The 20,687-nt window shown below is 44.7% G+C and overlaps 1 protein-coding gene across 2 annotated transcripts; it reads right to left on the bottom strand.

The window, feature by feature from the left end:
• Window positions 1–139: 139 nt before the first annotated feature.
• On the bottom strand, window positions 140–20,376 carry clstn3 (calsyntenin 3). Of its 2 annotated transcripts, XM_076970914.1 has the most exons (19): window positions 20,143–20,376; window positions 19,156–19,222; window positions 17,507–17,629; window positions 16,576–16,786; window positions 16,186–16,394; window positions 13,618–13,767; window positions 12,961–13,146; window positions 12,452–12,739; window positions 11,745–11,857; window positions 11,268–11,427; window positions 10,663–10,722; window positions 9,883–10,031; window positions 9,630–9,778; window positions 7,880–8,106; window positions 3,202–3,363; window positions 2,590–2,735; window positions 2,218–2,353; window positions 1,902–2,086; window positions 140–1,803 (listed from the first exon to the last, which is right to left on the bottom strand). In XM_076970914.1, the coding sequence occupies exons 2-19, from the start codon at window positions 19,220–19,222 to the stop codon at window positions 1,654–1,656; spliced, it is 2,871 nt and encodes a 956-aa protein (XP_076827029.1). In that variant the 5' UTR covers window positions 20,143–20,376; the 3' UTR covers window positions 140–1,653. The 2 variants fall into 2 exon arrangements, with proteins under 2 accessions (XP_076827029.1, XP_076827030.1); XM_076970915.1 differs by lacking the exon at window positions 19,156–19,222.
• Window positions 20,377–20,687: the final 311 nt, after the last annotated feature.

Below are 20,687 nucleotides of genomic sequence, written 5' to 3'. Positions count from 1 at the left end.
TGCAAAGTCCATTGTGTTACTCCTTTCTGTTTGATCTCTTTAAAAATTAACCAAAAACGTCGACATGGACGCGTTCACGTCTGTCGAAACTCACTATAAATGATGACATTTAATAAATCCTAATTTACCACCAACAACATTCTGACTTTATCAGTGTGTTTTTATTATGAACTTTTCAACATTTTTGTTCAGACGATTATCAATAACAATCAGTCAATAATTCATGTTATTGTATCAATAATGAGTACAATTAAATGTCCCAACAGTAACCATAGTAGTAATGTAAGATATTAATGCAATTTTATCCATTCTTAATATCACATTTAAAAACAACAGGCCTTTATTAACTGACAGGTTTCCACTGTACACTGACACAGACAAAGAGAGCAAGAGCAGACACGGGAGAGAAAGAGAATGTGAGTATCGGGGGTGAAGGAGAGGAGAGCTGTACATTCAAAAAACAAAAAGCAGCAGAGGCATTAAGAGCCTGGGAAAGAAGAAAGAACGTGGAGGGAAGGTGTGGAGTGTTGGATATAACAACAGTGTGCCTTCCGTCTCACCGTGATTCAGATATTAACAAACCTTAAATTACACATTTAAACACACAAATAAATAGACACTCATCGAGCCAATCATTATCATTATTATTATTACTAATACTATTATTATTATCATTATCACTATACTGTATGTTATAGAATTTATAATCATTAGAGAGATAATAGAAATAGAAAATAACTACCCCCATCTGAAAGTGCAAAGACTGAGTATGGATCAAAACAATGGAAATGACAAAAATATTGATGATAATAATAATAATAGTATTTTGTATTTACATACATTTAAATACAATCAAAACTGCCCAGGTTGAGCTAACATTCTGATGCAGCAGAGCAGGTTGTAACATGGTTTTGTGGGTGTGTGCTTGTGTGTGAGTGTGTGTGAGAGTGTGCGTGTGTGCATGTGTGTGTGTGTCTGTGTGTTAGGAACTGTTTCATCATTATTGTCACTGCTGAAGGGAAGAGACTGGTTATCTACATGTAGCTTATGTCATTAACCTCTACACACTAATAATTTTCTGAGACTCTGTGAATTTGACCAAGAGGATGTTGGTTTGAAAACTCAGGAGTGAGTGATCCACACTACTCTTATTTTACTGTCTCTCAAAAGCATTATTATCATATTATTTAAAATTTACTGCACTTTCAAATGGCTAATTTTTCTAATGTCAATCACTTCTTTCACATTCGTCTGTAATACCTGGTGTTTTCAGTGTTTGATACAGTGCAAATGATCACATTCACTGAATGGCCTAGATGACTGACAGGTGTTTACATAAAAGATTTACATCACTGTGCCATACATACACTGTAGAGTCTTGACTTCATTGTGACCTAGACATTGGCCGGGCATCAGCGTGAGACACTGTGCATTGTGCATTATGTGTGAATGCGTGTATATGTGTGTGTGAGCATACATTCCAGAGACAATGCATTCACAAAGGCTGATATCAAATACGTTTATGCTGTGCAGGTGTGTGTGCGCGTGTGTGCATGGCATTTATGTTTTGTGTGTGCAGCTTTTTATTGTGGTTTTCATATTTCACGTGTACGGTCCATGTTCTCGCCACATGTGCAAGTGGAGCAGACCGACTCAGTAGCGCCGGGGGGCGGAGTCTCTTCCCTCCTTCTTGATGATGATTCGCTGGTCATCGCCTGTGTCGTCAGGTGACTCCACAACCTCCTCTTCGTCATCACCTTCTCCCTCCGTATCTGCTGCGATGCCCATGCGATTCTCATATGACTTATGGGGGAAGAGAAAGAGATTTGAATTCAGTACACAAACATGCTTGTTTTTGCCAGTTTTTCACAAATTCACCCTTGCTCTTCTTCATTGTCTACCTCCATGGGGTTCACAATAATAGTGAGGGCTGAATCATCCCATTGGCCACTGCCCTCTTTGCCACTGCCCCTTGCTCCATCGCCGCGGCGATGGATGGAGCGGATGCGGAACACACCAAGGATCACCATGACAACCAAGAACCCAACGCACACCATGATGATGACTGTGGCAGCCCCAGGTACCACTACAAAACAAATGCATATTGGAACATTTTAAAGATACACAGTGAATGCACAACCTGACCATTGTGCATTGTAGCATATGTTAATCGGATGTTTTTGACGAGTCACTGTGTTTGTGTGTGCGTGTGTGTACCAGAGTTGCGATGTGGGTTGGGCAGTGTGTGTCCGCTAAGCTCTCCTGTGTGATGAGACGGGTGGAGGAACTGCTGCTGAGAAGCGAGGAGGTGTGACGGGTGATAGAGACTATCCAGAGAGTGCAGGAAATTCACCTGCATGAGAGAGGAAGAGAAGCAGACACACATAGAGGAAAACAGACAGACAGAGGGGAAGACAGACATACAGAGGGGAAGAGCGAGAGAGCAGGGGCAGGAGAATTTGAAAGTGGTCTTGGATCTGAATTCAACTGTGTCAGAACTGAGCTGAGCAAATGCTGGGTGTAGCTGTGGAATGGCTGGGTGTGGCTGTGGGTGTGGTTGTGAGTGTGGCTGTGTGCTTCTCTAGGTACCTCCAGGGTGAGCTCATTACTGGTGTATCGTCCGTTCATTTCTGAACAGGACAGTCGGAATCTCCTCTCAAAGCGGGCGGAGCCTTTAGCTAGTCTGTAACGAACTGAACGCAGGACGTCCTCATACACTGAAATAGACTCCGCCCCTGCAAATGACATCAAGGGGAGCAGGAAAGGAAGGTAAAGCTCTGCACATCAATATGTACTTTACCTGAAGATAAGTAAACCAGTAGCAATGCATCCTTTGCAGCTGTGTAGACCTGATTAGATATACCTTCACAGCAGATTATCAAGTCCTTCTCAAGTTGTATTTTAAGCACATTAGAGCACATTAAAACATGCACTGCTCTGGCCCCTTTGGTCTGGCAACCTTAAAAGACTTAACTGAGTAATTAAAGGCTTAACTGAGTAATTATAGGCATTAATTGAGTAATTGAACACATTAACTGAGTAATTAAAGGCTTAACTGAGTAATTAAAGGCATTAACTGAGTAATTGAAGTCATTAACTGAGTAATTAAAGGCCCTAACTGAGTAATTAAAGGCTTAACTGAGTAAGTGAATCCAGAGAAAACACAGGTTATGAATGAAATATATCACATAAGTAAATTACCAGTGATGGCAATGTAGGCTGTTGTGTTGATGATGTCCAGTCCCTTCTCTCTTAATGACTCCATATCAACCAAAAGCTCCTCCTTCTCTGGGTTTAGCTCCTCCCCAAGGGGCTGGACTTCACACCCATCCAGAGTGTGGGCCACTGCATCTGACATTAGAGCTAAATCAAACAGAGAGAGTGTGTGAGGATCAGTAATCTCAAATACTTAGTTCTCTTAACAAATAACTAATACTGTTAAACAAGCTTGAAATAAAAACAATTACAACCAATATATAACATTTAACATATAACAAAATGAAAAATACACCACCCATTGGAAAACATGCAAATATAAACAGAAAGCAAAATGCAGTGTTCTCTGGCCCAAGGCGCAGAGTGACAGATTATCTGATCACCCACAGTCACTGAGCATAGTCTGACCATAGAAATAGGTCAATATAAGAAATCATGACTCTTAAGAGGCAAGGTAGTTCCAGCAGTGCAACAACATGAATGAGATGAGATGCAGCTGGAATTCTTTGCAGTCTGAAAAATATTTACATGTAAAGTGCTTGAGACATTGCCATTAGAGGAATCATTATGTTGATTGTTTAAATTGTTATTCCTACTGGTGTTCTTTGATTATTTGGTAATCCATAATTATATCCATAAATGTTAGTTAGGATTAATGGTAATTAGGGTTGTAATTATCTTAATGTTCTTAATTTCAGTGATTCTTTGGCAATACTACAACTTCTCGCATCATCCATCTCACTGCCATGGCTCTATGATCAACAGGAGTCTGCCTATCACTCTATGACTCACTAAAGACATGAGTGGAGTAACCTAACCCACTCTCAAGCAAAAGTACCGTTACGCTGGTTAAATGGTGAGTCAGTAGATCCAGCCTACCAAAAAACAGAAGTAGGAGTGGGAGTTTTAAAAAGGATCAGTTCAAAAGATTACTCATGCATTTTATAGTGTGAAAAGGATCAGTTCGAAAGATTACTCATGTACTTGATAGTGAAAAAGCATTTATTCAGGTCTTGTGACACATTTGGTCTATATTCAAATCTTAAACTGTGAAAGTTCAACAGAAATGGAGAAAGGTGCTGTCACCAACAGAACATGACCAAATCACACGTCAAAAATAATTAGTTACTGAAAGTGAATGACAAAATGTAACCGTGGATGACAAAGATGTAATGCGTGCAAAGCAGATTGTTCACAATTATACTTCTAATTCTATAGTAAACGTACACAGGCAGTCAAAAAGATCTGTTGAAATTCAAAAACAACATACACTGAAGTTAAGTGAGTGAAGTGAGTACTCTCACATGATATACTTGGTGCAAGACACTAAAAGTGATGCGGTTGCTAGGGAATTTGTCTGGACTGCATAGAAACAATCTGCTCTGTGCCGTGCAGTGGGTGGGGCTCTAGTCACCTCTGTTTTGATTGGATTATCCTGACAAAGTCATCATTGGGCAGTGATTTGGGGTCATGCTCAGTGAGTCCACAACCTCTACTGAAGTCCATGACGAGAACAGCCATGAGCTGTTAGTGAATGCGCAGTGTTACTGTGCGAAACCTGATTCATGATTTAGTGGTAGAGCAAGAGAACTAGTGCCAAAATGGCTTCCAATCCTAAAACAAAAAATATAGCCGCAAGCGGCGATTGGCGGGTTCACACACAAATAGGCATATTTTGGCCTCAATAGGCAAAAGGAAGCCCAAAAGGTCCTTTAGACCTAAAAGTGAAAAGAAGCTGTTTGGGTTTGGCCAGTGTGTGCTCTACAGATAGTGTGTGATGACATCTGCGTGTGTCAGAAAGGGAGACACAGAAATAGCACATCTGGCTAGGGCTGCATCTATGTGAACAATATAGGAAGGCCTGCATGTGTCTATACATGATTGGGCCTGTATATTACAGACAGAGAGAGATTGAGGGTGCCAGAGACTATGCTTTGCTAATTCACTCCTTGCACGCCTAACATGACTGCCCGTGTATTCAAAGTATGAATGTAGTCTGCAAAGCCTGGCATTACATGACTGACATGACTGGCATGACTGGCATGACTGACATAACTGATATGACTGGCATGACTGAAATGACATCACTGGCATGATGAACAAAAGTAATATGACTGATATGACTGACATAACTGGAATGAGTGACATGACTGGCATGACTGTAATGACATGACTGATATGACTGACATGACTTATGTCTGACATGACTGGACTGACATGACTGATATGACTGGACTGAAATGACTGACATGACTGGACTGACATGACTGTTATGACTGGACAGATATGCATACAAACTATACATACATTTAGGTAGAAGTGTGTGTGTGTGTGTGTGGTAGTGTATGTACTCAAACTATGACAACATATACTAATACATACATACATAAGTATACATAGAAACTATACATACATATAGGTATAAAGGTGTGTGTGTCTGTGTGTTTGTGTGAGAGAGAGACAAAAAAGAAGCCAAATATCAGTTTGTATGAGCATGTGTTAGTCACTGAGATATGGGTGGGTATGGCTAGGGAAGTGTCATTGTGAATGCTATAGGAAGGCCTGCTTGCGCCTGTATGTGTGTGTGCCTGGTTAATAGACACAGAGAGATCTAGGTAGCCAGAGCAATGTTTACTTAGGGCACAGAGATGGGAGGGGGAATGTGGGTGAGAGTGTGAGAGAGACTGAGAGTGTGAGTTTCAGCTTGCGTGCGTGTGAGAAGGAGAAGGTGACAGAGGGACTTTACATGCATTTTTATGCATTGTATATAATACTGCACTGTAGAGCCATACGATAACCGATTTAGATGAAACTTGACAAATTTGTTCAGGATGGGATTCTGAATGGGCTTGTGCATTTTGGTCAGAATTGGGTAAAATATGAAAGAGCTTTAAGAATATGAATATTATATGTATCGATGCTGTCCATTAAAAAAATATTTAGCAGGTATAAGTGTCCTCAAATCCAAAATCTTTGGATTGTTTTTTGATTTCACACTCTGTAGAGTATTATAAGACTTTGCTTGACATGATAGTATGAAAATCCTAGGAGGAGTATGAAAAGTGATGATTTCAAACTATTATTAACTGTAAATAAATTGTGCATTTTTTAATAGGACATGTAATGGGAAAGTTGTTCGCACTACTGCAAGGAATCAAAAGAGTCCAATTGCATGTTCCCAAGTGGAATTATGTAGGGGATACACTTGCTTTTTTTGCAATAGCGCCCCCCAGTGGCCAATCGACACCCGGCTGGATTATGTCATAGGGGGCGTGCACTTGTCCACACCCAAGAGGTTTCGTGCAGATCGACCAATGGTAAGCCTGTCAAACGCGTGCCGATCACTGATTGGCCGATTACGTCAGCCATTTTGGAAGTATGGCATGTCTGCTTTAGGACCTGGTTCCCAGAGGCCCATAGATGATGTCTGCCAAGTTTCATGTGGATCGGCCAATCTGAGTGCATGGGGCAAATTTTTGCATGTTATAGCGCCCCCTAGCAGGTGAGGTATGGCAACCTCTGCGAGCTGCCCCAGACCCTCACACGGAAGCTGTCTGTGAAGTGCCATCTCATTACATGCAAGTTTTCTTAAGTTAGAGCTCCATATGCGCAAAATTTACTATTGAATTTACGCCCCCTCATTTGATTGGCTTATACTGACTAGGTAGTGAAGAAATTAGCATTTTTGTTGGATACATTTTAAAGTTCAGACTCTTCTGAACGTTTTGATACCACATATGTGCATGTATGTGAAAAATCCAGGGACTAGTTCGCGCTCAAAGATGTGTGCGATTTTGCACATTATGCAAATTAACTCGAAATCTAAGTGGGCGGAGCTAAAGGGTCCTAGAGGCTTTTTTGTTTGGTTTGAGCCAAGGAATCCATCAGAAGTGGAATTTCGTTTCTATGACCTACGGTGTAGGAGATATGGACCAAAACGCAAAATGCTGCGCTATAGCGCCACCATCAGGCCAATGTGGGTCATTGTCTGGGTTTCCCTCATTGCACCTCTGGTGCACCTGTCTGCCAAGTTTGGTGTTTCTGGGCCTTACGGTCTAGGCTGCAGTATGCGTTTTACAGCCTGAAAAATAATAATAATAAGAAGAAAAACTCGAGCAATTACAATAGGGTTCCCACACTATGTGTGTGAACCCTAATGACTGCGTTGGCAGGGGAAGAATATTTGGAAAGAGAAACTGCTTGTACAGCGGACTGCAGCAGACGAGTGAGAGGACTGTGAGCAGAAAAGAGAAAGAGAGGACCGGTGTGCAATGTGTGGAAAGGAATTGTGTTTGGATGATCTAAGAAAAACGTGTGAAGGTATAGAGTGAGGTCGTCACCCAGGATGGAAAAGGAGCTACAAAATAATGACACTTGTTGTCTGTTTTGATTGATTACATTTTGTGGTGTGGATCAGTGACACAGGGAAACAATATTTGAGCTGTTCGTTTTGAGTACCAGGGTATTACACTTTGAAAATCTATTGATATATTGCTTACTAAGAGTAAAGGATTCTACCCAGGTCTTCTTAATAGTGCTTAATAACATTAAAAGTCATTAGAACACAGTGTGTGTATATGTGTGTATGTATGAGCATATGTGTATGTGTATGTGTTTGTACATGTATGTGTGTGCTTGTGTGTGTGCTTAATACAGGACTCACCCCCTCCCTCCATACCCTGGGCGGCCGTGTTAACAGCGTGAGAGAGGGAACACACAATGCGAAGCTCAGGGAACAGAGGGACTCCATGCGGACTCTCAAACTCAGGGGCAGGTCGGGCCAGGTGGGGCCCTACGCCTGACAGTGAGATCTGAGGGGCATCAGGCTGAAGCACCACCAGATACCCCTCCAGCTGCCGGAGGGAAAGACAGCTCTCCTCATTGGAACACCTGCAGACAGAGGACGGGGGAGTGGTATGATGTTACTAAAATAAAAGACCCATAAAATCATTAAAGGCATTTTATTATTTTTTGGAGTTGCACTATGAAGTATTGAAGGCCCAGTCATCAAAGCATAAAATGTGGGCACTTTCTGTACTGTGGATACAGCCCTTCAGGATATGCTGTCTCGCCCACGCACTCGAGGGTACTGGCACCGGCTACCAGTCAGCACCACGGACAGCGGACACCCCCGCTCAGGCACTGCCAGAGCACACGTCACCGCGAAACAGACCTACGGGGGCGGGGCTTGGCACAATGACACGGCTCGGCCGCAGCACACGGGAATTGACCAGCGACAGTGTTGAGCCACAGCCCAGACAGAACAGAGCTGGCAACGGAAAGAGGGAAAGAGAGAGAGAGAGAGAGCACTGGGGGAGGTGGCTGTAGGCCTCTCAAAGAAGCATGATGACTCTCTACCTCTCCCTTCTCTAAATAAAGCCCCGTGACATTTTCCCTGCTGTTGTGCTTGTAAGCGCTGCGACAGCATGCGTGTCTCTCCTGTCACATTATCAGTGTGCGTGCATGGCATGTGTGACTGTGGCAGTGGCTTTAGCATGCATCTGTGTGTGTGTGTGTGTGTGTGTGTGTGTGTGTGTGTGTGTGTGTGTGTGTGCGTGTGCATGTGCGTGTTTGCGTGTATGACTCAGCAAGCATCTGGTTACATCTCTCTCAGTCTGATCACTGATGTATTACCAGCTGGGCACCGCGACCCGTTGCCCTTAAATCTGATTAAACTGAAGACGAGCCCTATAAAACACAATCACTAACAGGCCAGACAGTTCTTTTCTTGCCTGCCTAACATACACTTGCTTGCCTAACATACTCCTGCCTGCCTAACATACCCCATTGCTTGTTCCTTATAAGCACTTAATTGTGCTCTCCCTATTCATTCAAACGATTCATTTTTAACTAAGTTGTATCAGTATCCATTTGCAGTTGCTTCTCCACTGTGGTTCTACATGTACTTCCTCTAAATGGATTTGCTGTATCAGTTTTCTTCCCATCTTATCCTCTATTCATCTGGCTATTTGGGTGACTTCATTCGTTTCATGTTTCTCCACAGGGAGAATGACTGTTCAATTATCTCTGCCTTTCAGCTTCAGGAGGTGGACATCAATTGAAACCTCTCCGCTGTGGTGCTATTGATGTCACAAACTCAAATTAATTGAAATAATAAAGTTTCAAAAAGATATTGAATGTGAAATTATTCCAGAGGAAGTCACTATGAATAGAAAAACATCCAGTTAATATCAGACAGCATCTTATTTTACCATGAAATCAGCGATAAAGTGTTGAATGATCGTTAAACACTGACATGAATTCACACCCCCCCATTAGCGCAAATCATTCTCACAATAAGCAAAATTTGCTGCAATTTTGAGTGTGATTTCTGTCAGCAGGAAAAGGACAATGACGAGAGAAGAGAGTAAAGATGGCGCCTGCTGCGTCTCTTCGGGTCGTGGGCTGTGTACCTGAGTGAGGTGGAGAGTCGGAGCGGACGCACGCCGGGCGTGGCGAACCGTAGGGAGTTCCTGTACGTCACCTGCTGCACGGCGCGGTTGAAGCTCTCGATGTCATCCCCCTCCAGCACCAGGACCGACTGACTGGGGTTCACGTGGACCTAAGAGCACACGAGAACAGCTGGAGCTGTAGGGGGCGCCGTAGGGGGCCGTAGGGGGACGTAGGGGGCGGACGTGGCAGGACATGACGTTGGCGCGTCAGTACCTTCATGCCGGAACCCAGCGTCTCCAGGTCTCCGAAGTCCAAGCCCTCTCTGCAAGCGTACAAGCATTCCACAACGCTGTGGGGCTCAACGCTTCCAGGACGCACCGTCACTCCTGACAACAGGCCCCGGTAACCACCCACAAACTTCCCTGAGGGGTAGAACACAGGTTGCTTGAGAGATTAAAAAAAACGTTCACAGACCTTTACAAAGTAATACAAGCAACAGTACAATGGTACAAATGGGTGACATTTTGAATATGACAAGTAGTATATCTTCATGCTTTTCCATTTTCATTAACTGCAATGTTATACAGGCAGGAGCCGAAAATAAATCACAATACAAAACAACAAAGTACTTTGAATCAATATGACCTATTCAACATCTGTGAAAGAGAGTAAATTGCTGGGTTTCAAATCTGCCAGTCATGAAAAGAGCAAAGAACGAATTTCAAAAAAGCTCATTTCAAAAACACCAGCGGCGCCTTGGGTAGGTGGAACACAGGTGTGTGAAACCCAGAGGAATAAAGTCTCTCACTCTCACATCCACTGAAAGCACTAAAGGAAGCACAAGGTGCTTTCAACCTTCTCGGCCTGCCTCTAGCCTTTGTACCAGATTAAAAATATTAGTGGTTATTATTAATAATAATAATAATTTCTTATTTTTCACAAGTATTGTGGCCTATTTAACAAGTATTTAAAGCTTGCATCAGCTATGCTGGTTTATGGGTTCTGCTTTTGCCCAATGTGGTCCACAGTGATTCTCTGGAGTCCATCACTCACCTGTGTCCTTGGTAACGGGGATGCTGTTGTTTAGAATGTCTTTCTGCTTATCCTCTGGCTCTGCAGTAAATTAAGGGAGGTGCGCATCATTGAGCGGGGATGGGGTGGGTGTGTGGGTGTGGGTGTGGTTGGGGGGTTGAGTGTCGTCGGGGGGGGAGACAAAAGGAAGAATCCCGTTGAAATGAGACCGTGCAGAAGCACAATACTACACAATACTGTGGCAAAGTTAATGGAGGTGTTTTCAAAAGTGATTAACAAAGGTGCTGGAGATTCAAAGGCTGACTGGGCATCTGTTCTATACACACCTGTTCAATCACACACACACACACACACACACACACACACACACACACACACACACACACACACACACACACACACACACACACACACACACACACACACACACACACACACACACACATATGCACCCATGCTTGTCACAGACATACACACACAACAGTGTTTGTCTGATATGCTGAATAACAGTTGAGTCAGAGGGTATTAATTGCAGAGCCTAGCTCTATGCTTTGGTTGGGCCCTGTCTCAGATGCACTCGTGACTGCTCTTAAGACTGTAGCATGCGACCACTCAAGCGCACATACCCCAGCATGCTCCAATCACCAGCCGCTGCCGTGGCACTGGGTTAGGAATGGCTCCGTTGTCATGGATGAGGGCGGGGTCAAAGGTCACGCCATCAACATAGAGTGTAACAGAGGGAAACTGCACGCTGAGGGACAGGTGATGCCACTCACCATCACAAACCTATTAAGGTCAAGGGGCAAAGGTCAACAGGGATTTGAACATACCATACATAATTAGGCAGGAACACAATGGTAATCTAATCTAATAGGAAATTAGCTCAGAAAGTAGATGGACCACATGAAGATCCTTGAGGCACTCACACACATAGACATGCAGACACACACATTCACACATACAAACACCACCCAAGATATAATAACTCCTCTGTCTCCCTGATCACTCACTAGCTGTGACACAAACACAGTTACAGAAAATAAGTTCTTCCATATCCCTTTGTGTTCCTTCTAGGTGAAACTTTCCCATAAGCCCTGGCGTACCTGTTCCAGCTTCCAGAGAAATTTGACGGGCCGTGCAGCTGACACATCCGGCCAGTAGAAGAGAGAGAGACGGCAGCCGTGCACAGACAGCGAGTAGTGGGAATACGAGTCATCTGTCAATACGAACACACACACACCGCACACACAAATACACATACACATATGTCACAGTTACTCATTGATATCTGGTTTCACACATATTCCCCTAGCCGTTCTTTATTCAGTTCTTGCCAGTTTTCTTCCTAGTGTATGAACTACTAACTACCAGTCTGACAAGTCCTTCGTGACAGCAGCAAGCAAGGCTCTAGAAATGAGGTCGGCATATCTTCATGAACTACCAGAATCGCAGCAGTGTCGAGAGGCTTGGAGTGTGTGTGGGGGGGGGAATGCCTGACTGAGAAGTCCGGGGTGCCGCGGTGGTGGGAGATTCACCTGCTATTGACAGCACTGTACAACAGCACTTTCATCAGATCAGCCATGACACAGGCCTCATGTACATTAAATAGAGCAGAATCCTCAAAATATCCCTAAAACTGTTATGTGATAACACAGTCACCTTTATACAATATAATCCCCTCCTTTTTTTTTGCTTTAGATGGTGCTTAAGATGGTGAGACATCTGTATGCTAGCTGAATTATGTATGTACACAAATAATCAATGATTAAGTAAACACAGTCAGCCCAAGTGACAGGCAGCAGTAACCTACCATTCTTCACAGTGCTGCAGACAATAATTTCCTCTTCTTTCCGAGTCCCTCTCGCCTGATTGGCTGACTGCTGGGTGCTGGCCCCGCCTCTTCGCATCCAAAGCTGGAGGGTGAAGTGGTCTCCTGATACAGTTGCGGCAACCGAGTCCGGCACCACAGCAACATGGGAAGAACCATTGAAGGAAAAGACCAAGGATGAATCAGAAGATGGCAGGGTGGGCAGCGAAGCTGTCCAATTGGCTGCAGGGGATGGAGGCGGGAGCAGGTCGACCTCGCCCCTTACAGCACCTGAGGGAAACAGCAAATGCTTCTTATAGGAAATGCTTATTTAAGAAAAATATCAAACCTGTTTGCTTGGCTACCAACAGGTATTGTCCCACCTTAATTCATCCTAATTCATTGGTGCACAGGCCCATGTAATCACAATTTAGCTATGCAGGGTTTACAGTGACTGAGCATTCAGTGGATGTAGCACTTTCTCTGCATAACTAAGCAGTGAGAGCACTTACCACAGAGTCTTCTGACAGAGCGGTCAGAGTAGCTGTCGCGGTCACAGCCCTTCCCAATATGGCCTGTCTGAAGCTCTACGGTAGCCTGGATGTTCCACACGGTCTCCTCACATGTCTCCAGGTGCAGGTTGGGAAAGAGAGGAACACTGCCGGAACCAGGTGTGTACTCAACTCGCTTCGACCAGCCTGACACACACACAGCCCAAAGCGCACACACACACACACACACACACACACACACACACACAGCCCAAAGCACACACACACACACACACGCGCGCGCGCGCGCGCACACACACACACACACACACACACATACAAACACACACACACACCAATATGCATACATAGTAATAAAGCTAGTTTTAGACTGAAATGTTGTCAGAGAAATAATAGTTTGTAAAAGTTTGACAGAAATAGCTAATTGCAAGCTATTATTTAGATACAATCTTCAGCTCTAACCCTCAATCAAAACTATTTAAAATCCCATACAAAAATACAAAATACAAAAATACAAAAAATACAAAATTTTACATAGCGTGATAACATTTATCAAAATAAAATATTTCAAGAACTACATGCTCAAAAGTAGAATGCCTGTATACACACTGCAATAAAAGTGCTAACGCAAATGTGAAAATATACAGCGCTCCATACCGATCCATCCTGGCTTGCAGGAAGGTTTGACTGTGACGATAACCTGGGCGTCTGCCTGAGCACGATTCTTCCCACAGTCAAATGCCGTTACCCAGAAGGTATGCACACGCTGTTTCTTCGAGTCAAGAGGTTCAGTGTTCTTAATGTTTCCTGGAGACGTACATTCAATCACAGGTAAATCAGTAAATAAGTGACTCACAGGTAAATAAGAAAGAAAGAATGAAACATAATTTCCTAATTTCCAGTACATAATAATTTCCAGTACATTATTTCCTAATTTCCGGTTATAGAAGCAATGTTAAGAATCTGAGGAAGTCAGGCAGTTAGGGTTAAATAGATGGATGGAGAAACGCAGATATGGAAGGTGGCATTAAAAATGACTGGAATGTCTCCAGGGACACTTTGTCCACAAAAGCACAAAGAACCAAGGCTTCTCAAAAATGAAACAGTCAGGCAGAGTGTGAGAGACAGGGGAGGGAGGGGGGGTGAGTGAGAGGGAGAAAGGAGGAAGATGGAGAAAGACACCGTGGAGAAAGACACAAAAGAAGGGTATTCACTCACTGGTGCCTGGCCTTACCCAAATTAACAGTCCAATTCCACACATCCCAGGCAGGAAAAATATGCAAGGTCATGACTAAAACAACCCCTCTCTACTACCCTTCTCCACTGCCCCGCCCCATTACCCACTCCACTATCCTTCTCCACTACCTTTACCAACTACCCCTACCACTACCCTGCACCACTACTCTTCCTTATTACCCTTCCTAACTACCCCTCTCCACTACCCTGCACCACTACTCTTCATCATTACCCTTCCTAATTACCCCTCTCCACTACCCTGCACCACTACTCTTCCTCATTACCCTTCCTAACTACCCCTCTCCACTACCCTGCACTACTACTCTTCCTCATTACCCTTCCTAACTACCCCTCTCCACTACCCTGCACCACTACTCTTCCTCATTACCCTTCCTAACTACCCCTCTCCACTACCCTGCACCACTAATCTTCCTCATTACCCTTCCTAACTACCCCTCTCCACTACCCTGCACCACTACTCTTCCTCATTACCCTTCCTAACTACCCCTCTCCACTACCCTGCACCACTAATCTTCCCCATTACCCTTCACAACTACCCCTCTCCACTACCCTGCACCACTAATCTTCCCCATTACCCTTCACAACTACCCCTCTCCACTACCCTGCACCACTACTCTTCCTAACTACCCCTCTCCACTACCCTGCACCACTACTCTTCCTCATTACCCTTCCTAACTACCCCTCTCCACTACCCTGCACCACTACTCTTCCTCATTACCCTTCCTAACTACCCCTCTCCACTACCCTGCACCACTACTCTTCCTCATTACCCTTCCTAACTACCCCTCTCCACTACCCTGCCCCACTAATCTTCCTCATTACCCTTCCTAATTACCCCTCTCCACTACCCTGCACCACTACTCTTCCTCATTACCCTTCCTAACTACCCCTCCCCACTACCCTGCATCACTACTCTTCCTCATTACCCTTCCTAACTACCCCTCTCCACTACCCTGCACCACTACTCTTCCTCATTACCCTTCCTAATTACCCCTCTCTACTACCCTGCACCACTACTCTTCCTCATTACCCTTCACAACTACCCCTCTCCACTACCCTGCCCCACTAATCTTCCCCATTACCCTTCACAACTACCCCTCTCCACTACCCTGCACCACTACTCTTCCTAACTACCCCTCTCCACTACCCTGCACCACTACTCTTCCTCATTACCCTTCCTAATTACCCCTCTCCACTACCCTGCACCACTACTCTTCCTCATTACCCTTCCTAATTACCCCTCTCCACTACCCTGCACCACTACTCTTCCTCATTACCCTTCCTAACTACCCCTCTCCACTACCCTGCCCCACTAATCTTCCCCATTACCCTTCACAACTACCCCTCTCCACTACCCTGCACCACTACTCTTCCTCATTACCCTTCCTAACTACCCCTCTCCACTACCCTGCCCCACTACTCTTCCCCATTACCCTTCACAACTACCCCTCCCCACTACCCTGCCCCATTACCCTTCCCCACTAGCCATCTCCACTACATTTACCCACTACACTTCCCTACTGCCCTTCCCCATTACTCTTACCCACTACCCATATCCACTACCCTTGTGTCCCACTTCCTCCACTCTTGCTCTAGATCTTCACATCCTATGGATGAGGGAGATCATCATCATTCCTGCATGGCTTGAATTCCAATCAAGGTTTTTCAATCTCACACCAACTCACAGACCCCCCAAAAATCTTTCACTACCCCCTTTTTAAAAATGGTGTCCTCAGCTTTCTTGCTAAGTGTGATAGAGGAAGAATTAGATAACTAAAAAGAATTTAAATCTATTAAAAGATCTGGAAAGAAATGAAGAAAGAATAATAAAAATGAACAATGTACATTGCCTCATTCTATTCTGCAAATCTGCAAATTTTCTCAAATATAGTAGATAAAGCTACATATTTCATTAATAATAAAAATATTGTTATATTTTATATTTTAATAACAAGTTGTACTTCTCACCGTCATTGTCGATAGCAAAGGGGACGTTGGGGGTAATGATGTCATAGAAGCATATCTGGCTGTACTGGGGGGAGCAGTCGGCGTCTAGCGCCTCAACACGCACAATGCGGTCGAAGAGACGGCCCTCAGGGACGGACGCCTCATAGCGACGCTCCACGAACACCGGGGAGAACTCGTTCACGTCATTCACACGCACATGTACCGTCGCCCTGTGGGTGTGGCAGTGGTAGGGGTGAACATGTTTAAGAAAGGGACAGAGAGAAAGAAGGAGAGGAAAGGAGAAATTAGCAAATAAGAGAAGACAACAATACAATCTGTCATCAATTGAAATTTAAAAAGCAAACCATGGTCCATTAATGTCTGCTGTTAGGAGCCATTGGACCCTCTTACTTGTGGGATTTCTTGCTGTTGGTGCCGTCTGGGCCCTCCCCACAGTCATAGGCCTGGATGGTGAAACTGTGTTCTCTCTGGCTCTCACAGTCCAGGGGTTGTTTGGAGCGGACTAGGCCCTCACCTGTAGAGCGGTCCAGCACCACAGCCTCAAACTGGGTTGAACCAGAACCACCCGGCCCGTTGTGCACCCTGAACCCACAGATTTCACCTGGGGGGAGAGAGAAGGAGAGAGAAAGAGAGAGAGAGAGAGAGAGAGAGAGAGAGAGAGAGAGAGAGAGAGAACAACAGCAAAACATTGAAAGAAATCAATAAAGAAAAAACAGACAAAAGAAAGGAATAGCCAGCAATACAAACAACTGCATATTTCTCTGTAATTCATTACGCCTTGTTACACAAGAAACATCCTAACCTGCTACAAACATCCAGCCAGGTCCACAGTCCACAGCCCTACACAAAATGCCCCTGCAGGTGAATCCCCAGCCTGCAGGACGGCCCAGGCAGGCCTAATCCCCACGTAGTTCTGTGCAATTTGTGTAAACATTGGAGTGTAATTACTTGCCGCCACACTACACTAATCACTTGCTACTCCAAACTGACCTCAGCGTTAGCCTCCACGTTAATCTTGTTTTTAAACACTCATCCGGCTTGAGTACAGAAAACAGCTGTGAAACAGCGTGAGCTGCAGCACCGTGTGATTACTGAGGTGCGCCAGCCGAACTGAACGTGGACAGTTTTCACCACGTCACTCTTACACTCCAAATAAGCAGGTCGAAAGACACAGCAGCATTTTGCCTTTCTGTAGATAATCAGAGGTTTCGTTTCACTTTTTTTCTAAAAAAATGAAAGGCTTTTCTCAACAAAAGAAAGTGCATGTCTTTTCTCACGCATACACCCATGTATGCTTCGGCCATGCCCTCATCCTCGTTACCTGCATAGTGCAGAGGGGCATCCTTGTCCAGGGCAAACAGAGGGGGGTTCAGCAGGACCGTGTTGTCGTTCTCCATGACAATGCCCTGGTATTCTGTCTCGATCCATGGCTTGTGCTTATTGGCTGAGGAAGGGAAGGGGCAGGGATAAGAAAAGGACGTCCAGCCAATGAGAATGTTTTGCATTTTCAGAGTCAAAGGAGACATTTCCTTAACAAATCAATAAATAACAGGTGATTATGAGGGTCATTGAGTCCTCTTGCACTGTCACACACAACCATACACACCCACCCACAAATACAACCCACACACACTAATATATAACCATGGCACGGCTCAAGCAATATCTGAGATGCATGCGCTGCTAAGATCAAAAAGAACTAGTCACCATAACATAGCAAACACACATGCAAACGAGTTTCATGCAAACATTCTCAAACAAGACTACACACAAATACCAACCGAAGCACGCATGCACACACACACACACACACACACACACACACACACACACACACACACACACACACACACACACACACACGAACAGCACGGCAGGGTTCACTGCATGGCAGAGCAATTATGCAAAGAGAGCTTTGCCTCTTATCTCACAGAGTGAGGTATATTGCACCGATCACTAAAACACACCCTTGCTTGCTGCAAATTGCTCAGGAAAACCATGAATCCATGCAGATCTATATATTACACTCACACACACATTACACTTCTAACCCTGTATCTCAACTCAGCTCAACAAAGGCAAAATAGCCCCACTGGGCCTCTATGTGTATTCAATGCTTCTCTCTATATATATATATATATGTGTTGGGTGTGTGTATATACACACACCCAACATGATCGTGACTCTTTCACATTCCAGGAGGCTGAATAAGGTTTTCAACCACACTGGCAGTGCTGTAATACAGCACTCACACTCAACATGGCAGTGTCAGACATGTAATCTAAACCAGTGCTCTGGATATCGGCCACATAATGCGGCTCTCTGTCCTGCCTCTCCCTCATCCCTGCCTCAGCAACGTAGCCTTAATCTCACCACCGGCGTGCTGGATTACTCTCTGGATTGCAGATTGAGAGTCATTATTCTCCATCCGTCTGGCCTTTGCTGGCACGTGCACTCATTCCTTTACTACCCACCAGCTGCTCTCTCTTTCACCCGCTCTCTTTTCTCATTTCTCTGTCTGCAGTAGAAAAAATAACTTTTTTTCCCATGGTATCCCAATCTTTCGCTACTAAAGCCAACGTCTCTTTCCTTTTCAACAGATCTCCTTTTCCACCATTCTGTTTGCTCACATGCATCTCCAGTTATCTTAATTCTTCATCTTGCTATGGCTTGAAGTGTCGTGAACATCCAGTGTCACGAACATAACACTGTAGTGATATTTATAGCATTCGATCACATTTTAAGATAATATTCATAAAACTCATTGATAGACTTGACGTAAATAATATGCTATGCAATAGGCATGGGATAATTTCAGAGACTGAGGGTCACGAGCTGCGCGAGAAAGATGCTGTGGGTGCTTTTTTTTTCGCTCTGCTGCAGAAACCATCGCCAGTCGCGTTCTCATAAGATCTCGCAGCCGTCATTAACACTTCGCTCACTGTGTTCAGAAGGATGGAGACGACTGACCTTTGTTGCCATGAGCAACGGAAGTCAAGCAAAAGAGGAGAAAAGAGAGGAAACTCATTCTGGCCATCTGAAGAAGGAAGGGAGAGGGAAGAACACATGCATTAAAACTGACGGTAAGCAGTGAGAAATGTGCACGAGGATACAGAGACGGACAGAGGACAGCAAATACACAGACGGACAGATTCGCGCCAGCATCACGCACTGGGGCCTCATCCTCACTAAACGTGCATTTTATTAACATTCAAGCACTATCCCGGAAAAAAGTACGGACAATCAATGAATACCCCCCCCCCCCCCCCCCCACGACCTCCGTCCCCGTCCCCGTCTCCTCTTTCTGAGGCGTGGAGCTCGTTAAGTACCTCCATGATCTTTAGGTTGCAAGGCCCTGTGTGTCATTTTTTGACACACATCTTAAACGACACTGAGGTATCTTCAACATGCGGAACCTTTGATGCGTTGGAAAACTGAGGTGAAACTATATTTGATAAACCGGCCCTGTATTTACTAGTGCTCCGTCGAGCATGAAGACGCACGCAGGTGCGTGACCGTGTGCGGGTGGACGGACCAGTGTGTTCTGCACACTCAGGCCAGTGATTTGGGCTTTATTACACATTAAACGTGATTGCCTGGCGTTGGCGCTCACCATGAGTTATTCCCGAGGTCTACACTGACACACACCATTTTATGTCACATCCAAAATAAGGATTCTAAACGGAAAACTTAGATGTCACACAGAAACGACTGTACGTTGCGCGTATATAATGACCGTGTTAGGCCAGAGTCCGTTAAGGAAAATCTGAGTATTTAAGTAAACTGCAGACATACACATATGCGACATTTATTCATCGATTTTTAACTATATAGAAATCGACCGAACGCGCAGGAACGTCTCACATCCATGGTGCTGACGAATAAGTATGTAAGCAACACTTTCTATAAATACAGCAGTAATAAAACGAGATGTTATTTAACGACATCAAACGTTACCGTGAGGTGTGAGTTGGTACCCTGATCCTCCTCACCGCATCCGTCACACACTCACTAAACGCCTCAGCAGCCCGGGCTGCGCTCACACGCAGATGTATCGGGTGTGTCCTGGAGAAGATGAAGTGAAACTGGGATTTTTTTGTAATGACACTCGGGAACTGCTGTCCTTGTTTTCGGCATGCACCGTGCGGGAAAAAATCGCCGTGCGATAACGCCAGTCCCCTCCCTCTCGTCGTTTCTTAACCCGCCCACACTGCGTCTCTCTCTCTCTCTCTTTCTCTTTCTCCATCTCTCTCTCCCCCCTCCCCTCCACCTCTTTAGCGGAGCTGTGTACGCCAGTGCAGTGCCTGGATGCGTATTGCGTCGACTCACAAGAGTGAGACTGGAGGCGAATGCAAATGCTTATTCCGAAACCACCAAATTAATTTCCACTTGGACTCTGTCAGATGATTGACAGCTAAGGATGCTCTTAACTCCCCTCCCCTCCTCCTGTCTCCCGACCTCATAGTCCAGACTGCAACATGACGTCATAGCGGCTCCAACAC

Source organism: Brachyhypopomus gauderio, chromosome 13 (assembly GCF_052324685.1).
Source record: "Brachyhypopomus gauderio isolate BG-103 chromosome 13, BGAUD_0.2, whole genome shotgun sequence".
In the NCBI taxonomy this organism is placed as follows: domain Eukaryota; kingdom Metazoa; phylum Chordata; class Actinopteri; order Gymnotiformes; family Hypopomidae; genus Brachyhypopomus; species Brachyhypopomus gauderio.
Note: the sequence above shows the minus strand (reverse complement) of the source record. Positions and strands in the feature narration are given on the sequence as shown.